This window comes from Opisthorchis viverrini (assembly GCF_000715545.1).
Source record: "Opisthorchis viverrini unplaced genomic scaffold opera_v5_92, whole genome shotgun sequence".
NCBI lineage: Eukaryota > Metazoa > Platyhelminthes > Trematoda > Opisthorchiida > Opisthorchiidae > Opisthorchis > Opisthorchis viverrini.
The window spans coordinates 1-18,829 of NW_008751748.1; the positions used below are offsets into that span (position 1 = coordinate 1).

General features: G+C 45.0%; 2 protein-coding genes across 2 annotated transcripts; one reads left to right on the forward strand and one right to left on the reverse strand.

The window, feature by feature from the left end:
* Nucleotides 1-5,351: 5,351 nt before the first annotated feature.
* On the forward strand, nucleotides 5,352-6,410 carry T265_05079 (hypothetical protein; the record flags this gene model as incomplete). The annotated part of the gene is made up of 1 exon (XM_009169996.1): nucleotides 5,352-6,410. One exon carries the CDS (start codon nucleotides 5,352-5,354, stop codon nucleotides 6,408-6,410), a length of 1,059 nt encoding a protein of 352 aa, XP_009168260.1.
* A 1,329-nt stretch (nucleotides 6,411-7,739) lies between these two features.
* T265_05080 (hypothetical protein) lies at nucleotides 7,740-14,487 on the reverse strand (the record flags this gene model as incomplete). The annotated part of the gene is made up of 2 exons (XM_009169997.1): nucleotides 7,740-7,782; nucleotides 14,267-14,487. The coding sequence occupies 2 exons, from the start codon at nucleotides 14,485-14,487 to the stop codon at nucleotides 7,740-7,742; spliced, it is 264 nt and encodes an 87-aa protein (XP_009168261.1).
* Nucleotides 14,488-18,829: the final 4,342 nt, after the last annotated feature.

Genomic DNA, 18,829 nt, shown 5'->3' on the forward strand with positions numbered 1-18,829 from the left:
CCTCGATCCTGTGTATCAATCCGTGACCAATCAGGGCATGCTCTCGTTCGGTCGGTAGCCCACATGTGACACATCCGTCCAATTGACTTGATGTTCGGTTATTGGGGACGACCGGACAGGACGAGACCTCTTTTGTAATAGCCTTCACGTCATGTGGCTGCTGCTCACGCACGTTACGCCAGTTGTGACCATATCCGTCCCATAAGCGCGACAAACGTAATCTATCCCACTGTGATAGGGGCATTGCAACCCTTTATCTGCGGTCGATTTTTCCCTAATAGTTAGCTCTTGGTCATCAAACCTGCGCGAAAGTATTTTCCAAATAAAATCCAGAGGTACCTTAGTCATCGCTTGAATTTATCAAACCGCTGCTTTACATGTACACAGGATTCGCGACCGCTGTATACTGGATTGATTGAGTGGGGCCAAATAATTGATATGAGCTGCATGGTGGTGTGATAGTGGTGGTGGCTCTTGACGACACTGATCATTGTGGCACTGGTATACTTATGAATTGCAGACCGGCCTTAAAAGGCGCAGTGCTACTGATTGCAATGCCACTATCTTGTAGATGGTTTGCTCTGTTCTCGACAAGGCTTGTTCTAGGACCTTGGGACGTCGAGCAATTTCGGCTATCAGTGTGATTTTTCATATGCTAGTTGAAATCTATTGATATTGGCAGCCTTACCTGGATCACAACGCAATCTGATGGAAAAAAGTTCGTTACATAGATCTATCCTGAAGAGGCACTCGTTTGAACAATTTAGTTTTCTGAGTTACGTGGGGGCATAGAAAAAGGTATGTGCATGTCCTCAGCGCTTGGAGAGCATAGACGTCACCTCTTGACAAGCCTATGTCAGTAGAGGGGAGATGAGGTAGTCCAGTGGCAAGGTGCTTGATAAACGAAGCCTCGTACGCACAACTGTCAGTGACAGAGGAGTATTAGACCTCGGAGAGGGACAACGACTGATAATAGAGTAGTTTGGCCCCGGAAATCTATCGGTCCACTTTATATTGCAAAACATATACCCCGGAGGAGTATGGCGCATGTTGGGTAACGTCAATGGCGTTGATTGATACCTTAAATTGTCACTTGCCGTTTGCTTGGGTGTAGTAGGTTGTATTGCCGGTGGAATCACCATCGATAGCATAACATCACTGTTCAACATGGATGCATCACTGCCGTACGCGCGGATGAGATGGCAGCTTCACACCAAGAGTCTTTGAAAGTTGAGTGCTCTTGAACTAGCAAAGGGGCAATATGGCTGTGGTTAGAGCGTGAGTGCAAGGTTAATGGTTCGTACCCGACTTCTGCATCTCGACTTCCCCTGTGTGTGCTTGGGCAACCTGACAGTAGCCCTGCCCTCTTGCTTCCTTCGTGTGTCACGGCAGCTAGGCACCGAAATGATTTTACAGCTGAATGATAACCTTATTACCTTCTACCGCCCCTGTTTATTGTTTTTTGCTTGCGCCCTGATAGACCAGCTCTGAGTGCGCCAAAGACGTCCTAAGTGCTCTTTTACGACGTGTTACGAGCTCAGATATGGTTTTAATTGTTGGTGACATGAACGCTCAGGTAAGTTGGCTTAGCGCTGCTGAGGCTCAACTGAATTGTCATCCTGGATTAGACACATGACGTACAGCGTCTGCTGGAGATATGTGTTGACTAGAAATGGTTCCTTTGAAGTAGCTGCTTATGCAACAGCGGAAGTCGTTTGACCCCAACAAACCAGCCCCGAATCTTTATTGGTCACATCGTCATCGATCACCAATGCTGAGGGTCGGTCACCACTGACCGCTGTTTTTGGAATACTTACATGGACTGTACCCATGCACTTTCCCGTCGCTCATTTTCATTGCTCTTCACAAGTCTGCGCCAACCTCGATTAGCCATTGAGAGTACCAGCAATCAAACAAACCTATCATAAGCACCTCCAACGTGTGCCGGTTGGTCCAGTTTCGCGTGTTAACGATCACTGGAGGTAGGTATCCAAAGCATTACTCATTGCTGCAATTTCTACCTGCGCTACGAGCCAGCCAACACTGGATCTCTGATAGGAGTGTGGCTTTGCTCAGCGACAGATTCTTCCTGGTTGCAACCACAATTCAACTCGACGCATCATCAGACGCCAGGTTAAACTAAGCGTTCCTACGAGGTGGCTCAAGTAGTTAGAGCACGGAAGGTCCGTAGTTCGAACCCGACCTTCGTATCTCAAATTCCCCCGTCTAGGCTTGGGTGACCTGGCAATATCTCAGCGCTCGTGCTTCCTTCGGGTGGCATGGCAGCTAGGCACCGGTTGATTGTGGTAGCTGAACGATTTTTCTCCCTGCAGACCGGGAATCTTAGTGGATTGAATCGTTCAGCTGTAGCACCCTTACGGTGCCCAGCTGGCATGTCAACAGAAAGAGGCACGAGGGCTGGGATGCTCCCAGGTTGTCCAAGCCTGGACGAGCAGTCGAGAAGCTGGTGGTTGAGTTCGATTACGAATCCTCCTGTCCGTAATCTGGTGCCTTAACCACTGAGCCTTTTCGAGCTCCTCGAGCACCAAAATGGCTTACTGGTATCTGGCAAAGGAGAACATTTGGAGCCTTGAACACAATGCTTCTAACAATGATTCAGTCGACCACCTTCTACCTCCAATCAGAACTGTCGGCTTTTAACAGGAACATGGGCTGTGAATATGGACCCCTCTTCAGCCTCAGAAGTGTCCGAGCGCCATCGTGCTCCAGGTCCAGACAATCTTCCACCTGTTTAAGGACGCTGCTGTATCCCCAATCAACGTCCGTCTGGCCGTCAGTTCATTTCCCGTCGTGACAAGGCTCATGATGTTACTGATTGCTCGTCGTTTTATGGCTGCACGCAAAATATCGACCTTTGAACATCAAGTGGGATTTCAACCGACAGATGTTAGAGCAAGTCATGTATTTTGGTGTTCCTTGACTTCAATGATGCTTTAGATTCTATCGTTAGGCCATTGCCCTTACCTACATTTGTTCAATAGATGTTCAAAAATAACATAACCCAGTTCTTATATTCACGTACTTCGGACGTGTAGGAGTGTGTTATAGGATGTCTGCAAGCTTTCCAACAAGAAGCGATATCCGGTAGTGATAACTACTGTCTCCATTTTCGTTCAGCTTCATCAATGGAACTGTGAGGTGAACGCTGAGAGGTCATCAAAACTTCGGTGTTCAAACCGTCGCTGGTTCGCACCTCGTCAGTCTGGAGTTCCAGTTAGACATCATCGGGCCGGATACGTTTTCTACATATCCAAACCTGGAGTTCGCAGATGACGTCGCCCTCATCTTTGAAGACAAAGACCAGGCACTAACTCTGTTGAATAGACTGACCATCATAACATCCTTTAGCGTGCCAGCTACGTACCTCAATTGACCACCGTCATCAGCTGCCGGTAGTGCTCGATAACTGACTGCCGGTCGTTTTGGAACACTTCTTTGGATTCCGACCACGCACCCCTCCAGAATGGCTCTTCGCTTTCAAGGGCCACATAGGGGGCGGAAAACTTACTTAGCAACTGGGAGCTTGGCATATCCCGAAGTTGAACGGATTTGTCAGAACGATATTCTGAACTTTCTTCCATCTACTCTGCGGTCGAATGTCTATTCCTACTGGAACGAGATCTCCCTATCCGTGCATAGTTCCGGGAGTTTCGTCTGTGGTATGGTGCTACCAGGTCCGTTCAAGCACTTGATACTTGCACTTGCTCGAGCTACCCCTGTGGTTAGGGCGCCAGCTTATCCACCGGAAGGTCCTTGGTTCGAACCCAACTTCAGTATGTCAACTGCTCCTGTCTAGGCTTGGGCCACCTGGCAGTATCCAAGCCCTCATGCTTCCTTCCGTTGGCAAAGCAGCTAGGCACAGAAGTAGTGCCAGATCTGAACGATTATCTATTCACAGAATAGTGGCGCTGCCTCCTTCTCGGGAAGATGTTCTCACCGATTCAGAAAAGAATGCAACCGGGTAAGCCATCAGACGTCCAATGAAGCCCAGCGTGCACGCTGACCGTGACGGCTAAGGGATTCAGAGAGGCGAAGAATGCTGGAAATGCCTGCAGATTATTTCCATTGATCCGGCCACCAGAAACTGCCAGTGAGTGAAACCGTCAAGGATCGAACCGGTGTGACCACCTGCACTGAAGAAGGACTCGTTCCCCTAAAAATAATAATGTACTTGAATTTCCAGCCCAACACCGCTGCCTTGAGTTTAGGCTTTTGAGCCAAAGGCTTTGATTGAGGACCCTAATCGTCCTTCCGTCTCGGTGTGGGCGCCGTGGCAGTATCCCAGCCTTCGTACAACCATGACATTCATAACGTGATGATGGTTGAATTATACCTCGACTGCCGGGTCGAACACTGTGTTGACTGTGTGTTGACCCGTCTGTTCACAGCACAGACAACAATGAGTGCCCCGGAAGTTAATCAATAAGATAAGGTATTTGGTACCCTCGGACTTTCGGGTGCATGAGATTATGTGGAGAGTTATTTAAATTCTATCCAAGAAGTGGGTTCCGGCTTGTAAGGCCTCCTCTCCATTTCTATTTACTGTCTTGATAAGGTGGATAATGAGGTTACCTCTAAGAGGTTTTCAGAACTTTGGCGTTCAAATAGCTGCTGATAAAAACACTGTCTAGCTGGATTATGCAGACTACATAGCCCCTGTCTGGGGATTAACTAAACCGAAGTCATCCAGTCCTTTGGCGTGCACTTTGCACGTACAAACAGTAAGGTGATGCTCATGCAGCCAATGAACAAACGGCTCACAATCCAAACAGCCACTTGGGTTTTCGGAATGTTTTTTGTATCTTCGAAGTTGTGTAAGTCCCGATTATAGTGTGGTAAATGGCATCAGTGCGTGAATCTGCAAGACTCGGATCGCGTTTGCTAATTTGAGAAACATAGCGACATATCGCTGAACCTCAAGGGGTTTGTGTACCAGGCTACGTGCTGTTTTGTTATATGGTTGAGATTCGGCCGCTGCGGGCGGTGGAATTGAGACGTCTTCATGTCTCCGACAAAAGTTTCTCAAACTCAGCTCGTGTGGTCATGAAAAATGCAACAGCGGATCCCAGCTGAACTAGCGTATTTTGTCTGTGATATTATTGAGTGTGAGAGTCTGAACCATATTTGTGTCCAACTGCTGGCTGTTTCTCCTAACATCTAATCGTGGTTTCTGTTAATGAATAGGCCATTTATCTACTGTTTCCGAACATTCGTCTTTTAATGAACACATTTATTTTGATTTCAGTCGGATTGCATCAGATTGGTTGGTTAGGCGACTGGTGGAGCGTATCATCATGTCATAAACCCCAGAAATTGTACATTTTGAAAACATGTGGCTTGAGGCCGAAATGGAGGAGCTCATAGAAATCTACCGCTGTGGTCATTCACTCCGAGGAGCTTGCAATGAATATCACAGACGACATCCGAATAGACGTAAGCCAACTCACAGATATTTGACTCAGTTGCTGAAGCGATGCCAGGAAACTGGGTCTGTTGCTCATCGGTCGCGGAAAGGATCGTCTCCTCGTGATGCAGAGCTGAGATTAGTTGTTGCAAACATGGCACGTGACAAGCCATCGATGACAAATCTTGAGCTGGCAGAACATTTCGGTGTTAGCCGCGCTTTTGTGAGTCGTACACTGATGTTATATGGGATCAAGCGCCATACGTGGGATATAATCCAACGTTTTACGGATGATGCGCGAAAGAGCCGTCTGCAATTTTGTCAGTGGTTTTTGGGCAAACTGTCTGAGACGCCCACCATGGCTAATGATATTTTGTTCGCTGACGAAGCTGTGTTCAACCTTCATGGAGTGGTCAATCACCATCATATAGTCCAGTACAGTTCAGTTCGTTCCCAGGTTAGCGTAGATGATCATCATCAATATAACTTGAAATTACTGGTGTGGTGTGGACTTCACAATCGTACGTTAGTTGGCCCTTACTTCTTCGATGGAAGTTTCAACGCTCAACGTCTAGTGGATTGTTTTTCCACAGTTGTTGGCCCCTACTTGAAGTCTCTTGCAGATGATGTGCGCCATCGGATTTATTTTCTGCATGATACGGTGAATCCGCACTGCGCGGTCATGGTCAAGTCTTGGCTGGACAGTCATTTTCCGCAACATTGGATCGGAAAAGGTGGCTTGTTCGAATGGCCTACAAGGTCTCCTGACTTAAATCCCATGACATTTTTCCTATGGGACTATTTGGGTTCCAAAGTATACGACCCACCTCCGAAGAAGTTGGAGGAATTACGCACAAATATTCGCACTGCATGCGCTTCTTTGAACTCAGTTCATCTAGGTGAGGTCAGTTCCAGTTTGTCGAGACGCATCTCAGAATGTCTAGAGAACAGTGGTGGAACACTTGGTAGGCCGAGAAAGGAATAGTCGATTGATTTATATATCCTCTGTGTACTCAGTTTTGTGCATATTTTCCCAACCCTATCTGCAGCTTATTTCCTTATATATTTTTTATCAGTGCTGAATCTCGATTATTCCTTTGACTTTCTACAACTCGTTATCCTCGTCTATCCGTTTTTCATGACTTTGGCTCACTTCACACAGTGAGATGTACGGTACCATGTAGATATACGGATTTGTACGGAAACCCACAACAGCCATGTGTGTTTAGCTCGAGTTAGATCAGTGGTTAGGGGACTAGCAGAAAGTCCGTGATTGGAACCCAACCTCTGCATCTCGACTGCTCCTGTTTAGGCTTAGACAACACAGCAATACCTCAGCCCTCGTACGCCATTCGCTTCGCATTACAGCTGTGCACCGAAAAAGTGCTGTAGCTGAACGACTGTTAATTTCTGTTCACGGATAAAGGGATCGCTCAGAGAAAATGACTTTGTCAACTGTAGAGGTGTAGCACGGCTTTTCGTTGTTCGATACAAGTTCGAACTGTCATCGGGACAGAGAGCTGTGGGTCCCAACTGGATTGTAACGGCCTTACAACAGTATAACGTTCTCATTATAGCTGTCCACGATCTATTTGACGGTGTCCCATGGATAACATGGTTGACATTTGCTTTTTCCGTAGGATGATCAGTCCCGGTTAGATGTGGCCTGGCAATGCCCTTGCTTGTATTCTTTTTTTTAATCAATGAAGTGGGGTTTTATACGCGTACTGGGTCTGACAAACCCCTCATTGTACGGTCAAGGTGATTGGCGTGAGCACGCTAGCAAATACGTCCAGAAATTCGTAGTGGGTTTTGACAGTTGAATCCCGTTGACAGTGGTGGCGTAACCGAAGCGTAGAATAACGTTTTTGTTGGTGCAATCAATGGCATTCCCTAGCATTCTGGTAATTAATAGGGCCACTGAGTCTACTTTAAATGTGATTTAGGTGGACCTACTTCTACTCTGCGGAATATCTCGTAGTTCGTATTTTCACGGACTGCATAGTTTCTTAGTATGAATCACTCTGGGTAGCCTATCGTAGCAACCATCTGCTCTAGGTTGCGATTATTCGTGTGAAAGTACATTTAGAGATACGCCAGGTTTCAACCCTATTTTAGTGAGTCAAAATTGTCGAAATGAGCGAATTATCTTGTCCATGCCTGCTTTCTATGCACTGCGTAAATAATTCAGTCCTTTTTCTTACCTATATCGACATCGAGGGTATGTACCAGGCCAGTGTATTCAGCTTTTGGGGCAAAATGGAAATAAAGATGGAGTGAATTGGAGGACTTCTGGACACAGGTGGAAATTATGCTATCTGTTGCAGGCGCGGCTTGTCGCCAGCTTAGCGGCAAGTCTGTAAGTCGGTGGATTGGGAAATATAGTGACCAGGTCTCATGTTTGCCCACGAAATCTGCAAGGAGGGAACCCGACTGCGACACCACCGTTCTGTTGCATTGTTTTCTTGTTGGCGTTGAACCGGGAGTAGTATTAGGGATGCTGACCTCCTATTGCAGTCCATCTAGTCTCAATTACAATCAGTGGTTCTTTTCCGGTGGCACAATAATGAGTGTAAGTGAATCAAGGACACGTCTGAAACATCCCGTCTTCCCTACAACCTTTTCGATGAGATTGAGTGTATCCTTCAGAACACACTTCTGCTCCTCTTCTTATGGGTTCCGGAAAGTCCTTAGGTCACGGAACGTTACGGAGAGCCGAACATGGGGCTTGCCACAATTTTGGTAAACCGTATGACCAAGCCATTGCGAAGCCAGTTGGACGGATTCTGTCGAAGGTATTAGTACCAATGGTCGTTGTCGCCTTCAAGTGACCTAACGTTTTGAACAGCTTTCTCAGAAACATGTGTGAGTGAACTTGCTGACTGTACGTAACGCAGCACGTGGCTGCAATGCGTTTTTACGTAAAGTTGTGATAGTTGAGCCTGGTAAAAATAACAGGATTCACGCTTTTTCGCCACACTTTGTTCTAATGATACGTGAATAAATAGGCACTCATGGGTAAAGCTAAATTCATTAATATGTTCTCATTCTTAATGGTATTAAGATAATCTGACGATGTTGGTGTTTTACTGGCATTGATTCAACTAGCCAAAAACTGGATCTACTTTGAATGGTAAGCGAAGGAGAAATAGCTTCCTCTCCTTGGTCTCTTAACGGTTAGGATATGAAAAAAATCCGGGTGAGAGTCCTTCCATATTCCGTTTCAGGTCTGAATTGACCGATTCTCTCTGGCTCTTTCACACGACAAGGTTCCTATTCTGCTCTACAGGCAGATATCGATGGGAATTGGAAGAATTTCGACCTGCTTGCCTATCTAAACTGCAACGTGCAATCTGATAGCGGGTTGCCTAGAAAGTCCAGGTTCGGCGTTCAGTTTTTACTTGAATTCATGATATCGTGTTCGTCGTGACTGGTCATGTTGTTAATCCACACAAAAGCTCGATAATGCACATCATTAGCTGCCTTCCTCCACTGTGCTGCTGAAAAATTCAGTCGTATCCGAGACCGTGTGCCAGCTTTGTATGTGCGTAGTAGAATAGTTCAGCTGGAAGGATGCATGAGGTATACAACCCCTTGGTGCGTCCGTGATCGAGTTGTACTAGTGCAGTGTGGTAGTGACACCGTGGACTTATTGTCAGCCTTTGTTCTTCAGAACATTACGAGGCAGCGGTTTTTGTACCACTTTTCTAATTTCGAGTAACAACCCTTATGACGACTTCAACTTCATATGGGTCAAGCTATTTTTATTTTTTCCTTTCCTATAGCTCCAGTGAGATCATATCGGGAATGAAACCATAGGTGGGAGAATATACAAATCGATAGTTATCTGTCCTTACTGAACAATGGCTGCACGATATAGCCAGGTTAAAACAACCGCTCAGTAACACATTGGTCCTACAGTTTGTTTTATTTGATTGGGGACCTCCACTTTATCCTAGTACCATGAACCTTACCACTGTATTGATCCCGTCCTAATGGTTTGAGGCTTTCAACCTATTCCGAAAATTCCCATTTATAATAAGAACACAGATGGGTTGACGAACATGTTTTCGGCAAGGTCTTTTCAAGTCATACAATTGCAAAGGTTAAGAGAGCTTTCAACCGAGTTGTAATGTTTATGAAGACCAAAGTTTAAATGCTTATTTTGTGCCCTTTAAAGGTGTTCTTTGTTGGTTGAACGTCCACTGTGTTTCGAAGTGGCAAAATCGGCAAATTTTTCATGGGCGCAGCTGTCGTCTTTTCGGAGATGTCTAGAGAAGCCTCAAGGTACCAAACCAGCATGGCCTCTTCCAAGAGGTATTCTATGATGGGTTGGTCTGTTCAAAGAGGAACAACTCTAGTACCGATACTGTCCGGGGGCGTGTTCAGCCTGCAACACCATGATGATGATGATGGTGCATAGTGTGACGATATTATGGTAACCTTCAGAGACTGCACACACAGTCCTGTACTTTTAGCTGTTTCACTCTGGAAGGGTCGGTCGCCATAGTTACCAATCGTCAGAATAAACCACTTGCTTGGCCCATTAAACGTGTATCAGTAGTAGAATTTCTTCTAGAGAGGACCGTTTTTGGCCAGTTACTCTATGTAGTCACTTCAAGGAGGAGGCTTGTAACTGTGCACGCGACAGACTTAGCAGTGGATGTTCTGGACGCAAACTCACCTCTGGAAAGTTCTTTTTTTAGCTTTCATAACTGGTGGCTTCTTAAGGAACTGAAAAACCGGCACAGTGGTGAAAATATTCCAGGTCTCATTAAATGTGGTGATATCAACCCTGAACTTCTGGAAGTCTTCACGTGGATAGCATATGAATAAGTGTTGAAGTGCACCCTAGTGTAGTTACTGCATCAATTAACACGAACTGTGGCTGGTTGCTCATTGCTTTTTTCTAAAAAAACAGTCGACTAAATAGACAATCCACAACGGAAAACTGGTCTGTTCTTCGCAGCGTATTTCGATGGTAGGGCCCCAAAAAGTGATGGCTGTTATGAGGTGGTTGCTCGGCCGGGAACTAAGTTACACAGGTGTGCCACTTTTAGCCTGTCCCTTCAAGCGGTCTTTGGAAAGCAAATAAACGTCATGGGTTTTCTGACTCTGTAAATAATAATAATGGTTCACATTCATATCAATCTCTTTTGAAAAGTCTTCCTGCGCTGGCGCAATCATTCTGGTGAGCCAACATCAAAAGGGGAGGCACTTGGCTCGAGTTTCGCTTTTATCAACAGTGCACATCACTGATCTCTCCCCGGTTTGAACTCCGGACATCTGATATGTAAGGCGGGCGTGTTACCATTACTCCGCCAGTGCACGTTGGACGCATCTGAGTTTCCGCGTCAGAACAGGTGATCATGTTCACACTTGAGCGATGTGATTGGTGTGCACTACTGCCGGAACGACATCCCAGTAACTGGGTCGGTTGTGACGATCAATTGACCCACTCTTCAGGATTTCCCAGTCAGGCAGCGCCACAGACGCTTAACTCCACTAGACGATCTTTGATTTTGTTGTGAACACTACATATCCCGCAAACTAATTATTTTCTATAGTGGTCGTTTCTGGAACAAGCTTAGCCAGTGAAATAAATTTCAATGGACCAAACACCAGCGGCCTCATCCCTGCAGAAGGCAGCTTGTGGTATTTAAACACCAAACGGACATACACCAAGTTAATCACATGGGTAGGGACAATCTTACCGTCATGTCATTGGTCAGATGCCTTGTTAATATCAGAATACGCAAATGTCCAGTGCACGAATTTATCATCTTGATGTCTGTTGGCAGGGTATTTTGCTTCACGGGCTATTCAGAACGATCTTTGCTTGGGATCTCTCGAAAGATAAATTCAATCCAAATTTCACGACCAAGCGGTTTTAGCTGGCAGGGGCGGGGGCTTTTTGGTGGGTTGTGGCTTGTTGCATTCTGTTCGCAAAACTACTTGACGTAACTGAATTATTGATGGTAGGGAGTGCTGACTTCGTCTCGACAATTCGAGACTTTAGCCCGTACATTTTTGAGAACGTTCGTTTTTTGAACGCGCGGGAATCATGGACTCATAGGGTGGCGCAGATGAGAATTCCAGCCATACAACACAAACATTTACAACGTGGAAGATGAATGTCAGTAATTGAGGCTATCAAAAGTTAGCTAATTGACTTGGGAAAGTTAGCTGTGGAAAGTGTTGGAGATATTCAGAATGAAAAGTAGTTTCATAGCTTTCTTTCGTAGGCAGGGGTGGAGTTCGGTCCCACAAGGAGGGACAGTCACTTGGAAACAGTGCATACCTTCGGAATGATGGTTGGAGCATTGAAAACACGAGTGAACAGTACGGATAAGTCCTGAATGACATCCCTTTTGGTAGGAGCACTAGAAGATACGTCGTGCCCAGTGAATGTGCTCGAGGTTAAGTTCTCAGCCAAAATGAAGTAGCTGACAGACCAGGTTCTTCTTTTTTTACATAGAATATACTAATATCAATCTGACGTGAGGTAGAGGCAGTGCAGCAGGGTTAAGGTTTCGGGAATGCGGAAGGAAATCCAATTTTACGGATTTTCAAGGTCACTGGTTTTGTAACAGCGAGTACGCTAAGGTAAGTCATTTTACTTAGGAGAGTGCGTTGTCACTTGTTGCAGGCTGAATAGACTCCCGGATAAGAGTCGTTTCTGTTGCTGATACCCACTTCATAAGTTTGATTATGTCAGCTTTGAGGTGGACGTCAGAAGCAGCACGATCATTTGGTGATTGGCCAATTGCAGCTGGTTGTGGCTCATAAGAAAGTAAGCAGTGTATCTTTGTAATGTACTACTCATAAGGTTGCTGACGGATTTTAAGCAACCTTATGAGTAGTACATNTGTGGCTCATAAGAAAGTAAGCAGTGTATCTTTGTGATGTACTACTCATAAGGTTGCTTAAAATCCGTCAGCAACCTTATGAGTAGTACATTACAAAGATATACATGTATCGCGATACCTCGAATATCGTAGTGACTGAAACATGATGCAGCCTGGTGCAGCACATTCAGTTGCCTGGGAACATCACAAACAGATTCAGCTGAGTTCCAGGTGAGTCTCTCGAAAAACCAAATTAGTTTGCAAATGAGGGTATGCTCGCTAAAGTAAGCAGTCTACTCTGAACTGATCGGGAGGACAGCAACTCTGACAAAAGCTGAAAATATGGGGAAAAGTACAGGCTTTTATACACATCCACTTTGGTATCAAGAAAGTCAGAAAAGTTTCGGTCAGTTCGTGCTCTGCAGAGACTGCTTGTAGAAAACTTCATCTGGGGGCTAAGCTCCGGTCGTATACCAAAAAGTGATTATCTTTTGTTTTTGTCAAGAGTTTAAGTGGGAAAGCCGGCGGTTCCATACTTGTGTACTCCTTTCGATCTCCCTTCTGTCAAAAGGACTCACTCACTGCTTATCGCTTGTTGCTTGGCCGCAACTTTTTTGGCAAACCAATACTTGGTGAGCTGAGATCAGGCTATTTAGGCCGGTTGGATCACAGTGCTTGTTAATGGAAAAGAGACTTGTTGCTTGGCCACAACTTTTTTGGCAAATTAATACTTGGTGAGCTGAGATGAGGCTATTTAGGCCGGCTGGATCACAGTGCTTGTTAATGGAAAAGAGTTGGTGCATTTTTCTGAAGAAGAGATTAATACAGAGCAAGCTTGAGCTTGAGCACACGTTTCTGTAGCGGAATTAAACTGTTATCCTCGGTCACTGGGTGTTTGGTAGTGTTTAGTGGCTGAACTTGGACTATGGTAGGCGGTCTGAACGGACCATAAGATTTTCGAGTAGGAGGATGGTTTTGTAGTGAGATTTCGTCGTACTTGCTTGAGATGCTCAACCAAAAAGCCACTGTAATGGCTGAGCACGCTAGTAATTGTCAGAGAACGTGGTAACCGCATTACCCATCTGGTGTAAACTGGATTTGAAACCTATAAACAGTCGGAACGTTGTCACTACTGCTACAGTCCTTAAGATCAGCCTATAAATGTCAAGACTGGAAAGAATGCTGAATATGTTTGTAGCTGTCATCATTCGCATCCACAAGCCAAAGCTTTGCGTTAAGAAAGTTGAATCCAGATGCCTTTTGACCCTGGCCCAAGCACAATAGTGCAGGTATCACCTGCCAACGAAAAAAAGATTGGTGCTGCTAAACCTTTCCAGTGTTCCGTACGTAACACGTGTCCCAAACGCCTCAGTCCGTCTAACCCTGCGCTTTTTTCACTTGTCCTCCAGGTGATGTTTTTTGGCGTATCGGTCTCGGTTACCATCAGTAGGTTCATTCTAATTAATATGTACACCCGAGTCTGACGAGAAATTGGGGAGGATTTTCTTTGTTATAACTTGAACCGTGTAGGGTGAACGGTACCATTATGGCCATTCCCGGATGTTTGGAAAGCATTAAGATGGTCGAACTATACAAGTAGAAGAAGCGTACAGAGCGTGAAACGACGCAAGTTGATTAAGGTCTAAGGTTGGCGGACACCTTAAAACACAGGAATTGGGAAATTTAGTCGACCAGCGTGGGCGGAGGCTGTAGGCCAGATCATATCTGGCAGTAATGATCATTGACAAAAGGAAATCGCCGGATGCTCTTTATCCTCCCTGGCATCGAGAAAACGTCGAAGAAAGCTCGAGACCTGAGACATTGTGTACGGGGCGTCCAGTCCATTGGGACTTCGAGACTAACAGCGTGTCAAACTTTAATAAAAACCCAGTTCTTCATCGTGGTGCAGGACTAAACCATTAACAACAGAAAATAGATTCATGCTACATACGAAACGTATCATGCTGGCGAAGGAAGGGTCACTTCTACTTACCTGCGTACCTTTAGTCTGCTTGAGGAGGTTGCCCCTTGATCCATCGCCTTGATTGGTTTGTTCGATTGGTTACTACGAGCCGGCAAGCAACTGTCAACTGAATCGCCTCTTCCGGTTTTGTTGGTAGGAGAAATCCAGAGAGGCTTTTTTGAGGTTGCCGTGATAACCGTATGGGGTGACCGTCTGAAACAGGCCTTATCAAGCTCGTTGGTTTCAGTCATTCTAATAAACAATGGCGCTACAAGTTCAGACTGCATAAACATAGATTGATACTCGCCTAAATCCGAAATCCACTATCTGAAAGATATCAAAAGCAATAGTCATCAGCTCTTGAATACATGCTTTAGTCCGCTAAACGTGCCTCCGAGATTTGTAGATGTCCTGAACGTTCTCTGCATATGAGGAATTTTGCAGCAGCTGGAGCTATTCGTCAAGATGTTTATTTTAATCGGCGAAATTATGCTACTGAAATGAGTACAAATGACAGCTTTCGAGAACGGCTCGACTCAAGTATTGCAATCTTGCTTTTGGGATATTGCCAAGTGGCATAGCGTCTGAAGGAACTGGTCGTACCCACCAATCTAGCAACTCCTAAGCAGGAAAAAACAGAGTAATGTGACTGGATAATATGCAATGCCACGATAGTTATCACCCGCGGAGTTAAACATCCAATCTCCAAAGGTGTTCATGCAACTCAAAAAGCCTCTTGGTTTCGAGGTCATATTTAGCATCGTATCGGGATCGGTCTGTAACTGCTTGCCAGGCAGTACGCACAGACAAACTGTTGATAGGCGTATGAAGATGGCCGGGAACGTCACACGGGGATCTGAACAGTTTCTGGTCAAACCTGGTGCAACCCTTCCAAGCTGGGTAAAGTATTCAATAGTCCCTACATTAAGCATCCTTCAGTGTGCAATACTTTTATGGAAGAACTTAGTTCAGCGGGAGCGAAACTCTCCACTCACAATGTATTTCCCCGTTGATAGGCTATGAACGTCACACGGGGATCTGAACAGTTTCTGGTCAAACCTGGTGCAACCCTTCCAAGCTGGGCAAAGTATTCAATAGTCCCTACATTAAGCATCCTTCAGTGTGCAATACTTTTATGGAAGAACTTAGTTCAGCGGGAGCGAAACTCTCCACTCACAGTGTATTTCCCCAACCCAGAACACGAACAGGAAAATCCCTTGTGGAGAATTGACTTCCCATCATAAAATCCCAGCTGATTAATGTCGAATCTTTTGTTGCAGCTGACTTTATGCCTAGACTGAAATCTTAGTGTAAAATATGAGTAGCAATTGGTAGGTCTCAGAAAATAAGTAAAGAAACTGGCGCTGCAAATCTTTGGTCATACTTGTCGTTTAATCACGACTTTTACAAACTACACTGCTGTACTTTCTTTGGTTGGCTAGTAGTGTTATCAGCTCTTTGCACACCTTCGTAAATCATGTCAAAATCATCATCAATCAATAATAGTAAACTTCTCAGCTAACTTGGAATCAGTGTGAAATACCGCGAAACTACTCTGGATCAAGTTTATGCAGGTAGGTTCATTCAGTAGTACTAATGCAGCAGCTTACAACAGCCTCGGTACATTGACTTAACAAACAGATTCACTCAGGTCTACATCGTCGCCAAGGGCTTGCGTGCAGCACCACGTTCGGCCAAGTGCGGATATCCAGCGGTATGACCGCTGGTGACCTGCAAGTCCCATCCACCCGTACATACTCGTTAGTCCAGTGGTATTAGGACTTTACATTATGTCCAGTCGTACATAAATGCTCCTGTAAATCGCCCCATTTTTCAGTCGTTTAAAGTTAATCTAAGAGGTAATTGTAGAGTTATACATATTTTCCTGATGTATTGCTTCGAATAACACGTTAACCAGATTCATTGCGCGTCACGCGAGTATGATCTATCCTTCGAAACAAATAATTTGTCCCGTGTCTGTTAAGTTTTTGTTCGATCCCACTGACAATGTTCTTTGTTGGAACAATTCTGGTGAGCAATTTTTATCGCATCCCTAAGGGCATGACCCGCATGTGGACTATTTTCGAAACCACGTAGACCGTACGAACCTGGGAACAGTAGGTCAACCTAATGACTCCGAACGCGATGAACCACGTGGCCTAAACTAGGATATTTAAAGGCAGCAAACCCTTCTCTATGCAGAACTTATGCCAAGTATATGTTAAGAGCGATAAAATTTCGACAACAGCATGCAATGTGTGAATGTTTGCATCCGATCTAAAACTTTTCTTAACCCTGAGGTTGGTTCGGGTCAAATATATGCTACCACGCAGCATGTGGTCTGCGAATTCCTATGTCCTAAGTAGTTCAATCGGAGCGATGTAGGTTCTCTGTGAGCTGTAGCCCATGCTAACTTGTTCCAGGTAGACTCGAGTTTCTCATAAAATTGATTATGTGTTTTAATATAGGAGAGAAGTTTAGTGGTTTACATTGATCACTTGATGATCCAATTGTTTTCATACCCCCTGATGAGTTATTTGGAGCTCTTTGGGTATTTCGATGTGAACGGCGCCTATATCAATCGACTACTACTCCTGAACAGAGCCAGACGTCATTAGCGTGATACTGTCCTGTAGGTTACAGATACCTTGGAGAGAAGGCAACTGCCAATGTGTCAGTGTTTCTGTGAAAGTCTGACATCACCATCTTGTTTGTAGACGAGCTGTGTCCAGGCTCCGTCGTCAAGTTAGGTGGATTTCACCGGGGTTCCCCTGTGAAAGTGGACAACCCTCGTCACTATCACTTGAAGTTACAGGTGTGATAAGAGTCCCGAACCCTAGATTAGGTGGTCCGTATTCCTTTAATGCTCAACGAATTCCCGATTCATTTGTGATCGTTATTGAGGCTTATTATGATTACCTTTCTGTCTTCGTGAACGATTGGCTGATAAGGTGAATCCAAATTGCACGGTTGTGGTCGGATTTTATCTTGATGCCGCCTTTCCGTCTGAGTGAACTGTAGTAGCTTACTCAAATGGTATTGGTGTGCACCGACAACTATTTTTCTGAGCTACCTAAGTTTCAAAGTGTGCGAATCGACTCCTACCTCTTCAGAAGATTTGAGCTTAAACACTCCTTCTTCAAAGTGTAAGTTCGGATCCCAGGTTTAGTAAAACCAACCTTGTTTTTCCACCTGATTGCTTTTTCCACTGAAACAATGGGACTGGATGAACTGCAAATCAGTTTCACTTCCACTAATGCTTGCTATTCGTCTTCGTGTGTGTCTGCAGTGTCCCATAGTTACAGAATTGCCGATTTTCTTTGGGTCCATCCATTTTCAAACATGGGTTAAGTTTGTACATTGTAAGATGGAAACAGTAAGCTGAGTCACACAAGGACAAATTCTTACTATCACACTGGCTAGGGACGTCTTCCACCATCACTTGCAAGGCTCTGGGTATTCGGTTTATCTTGCACTACTCAGAAGAACAGAGTAGTGTAATCGCAAAGCAACTTGTTCCCTCCTGAAGTTGGGATACTTCACCATTTCCCATGTTGTTCGCGATAGGCTGTCCACAGGACTCATCAACTTGTCAGATCTTCCAAATTGTCATATGGCTTGTAACACGCGTGACCTAGTAAGTGATCTAAACCGAACTTGGTTTTAAGATCACGAGTGAGCTTGGGTGTAGGGTGCTGTCATCCAAAAACCTGTTTTCGACTTGTAACAGGCGTGACCTAGTAAGCGATCTAAACCGAACTTGGTTTTGAGATCACGAGTGAGCTTGGGTGCAGGGTGCTGTCATCCAAAAACCTGTTTTCGTCGCTTCACTGATCACCGAAGACCTGTTTTCCGTGCTAGTGTTTTAATTTTATACCCTTCAGCACTTAATAATTTGTTCTGTAAATGAGCGGATTCCGCTGTTTACTGTCCGAACATTCTCTATCAAAAAGTATTGCTTAGTGGGCAGCGGTTCTCAGGTTCTGAAACCCTAACATAGGCGCTGGCGTATTGTAGTTGAAGGTCCTTACATGCATAACGAATAAATTTGTGGTGAAATCAGTTGGTAATTGATCAGGTGGCTGTTGATCTGTTCGCCGAGCTTGGCGATCGATTTGCCAAGGTTTCGTCACCATTCGATGAGACATCCTTGATGATGGAACGTCTACAAATAAATTGCCCAGCTCGGCGAACAGATCAACAGACAACTGATCAGCTACCAACCAATGCGCTGAAGCTACCAACGCATTACCGATGAAATCAGTCTTTTAAAATCTGAACCTACAAAAGGCGCATTACATAATAAGGTACTTTGTTTTATGTCATGTAATTTTCTGGTCCTTACGATTATCGCGTTTTCTGTTTTACCACTGAAGCAGAACGGCTTGATTGGGGTGATATCATAATCGCTCAGCGGTGCATCTGGTGATTGCAGGACAACTGCAGATACCCTAACGAGAATGCCGCTGCTGATAGATGCTCAAAACTGCAAATAGTTAGAAGGTTGATGGATTAATAATTCAACTTTGCTCTTAATGTAATTCGATCTTTTTTGGATTGCACATCAGATAGGTGCAGACTGTCTTTGGTAAC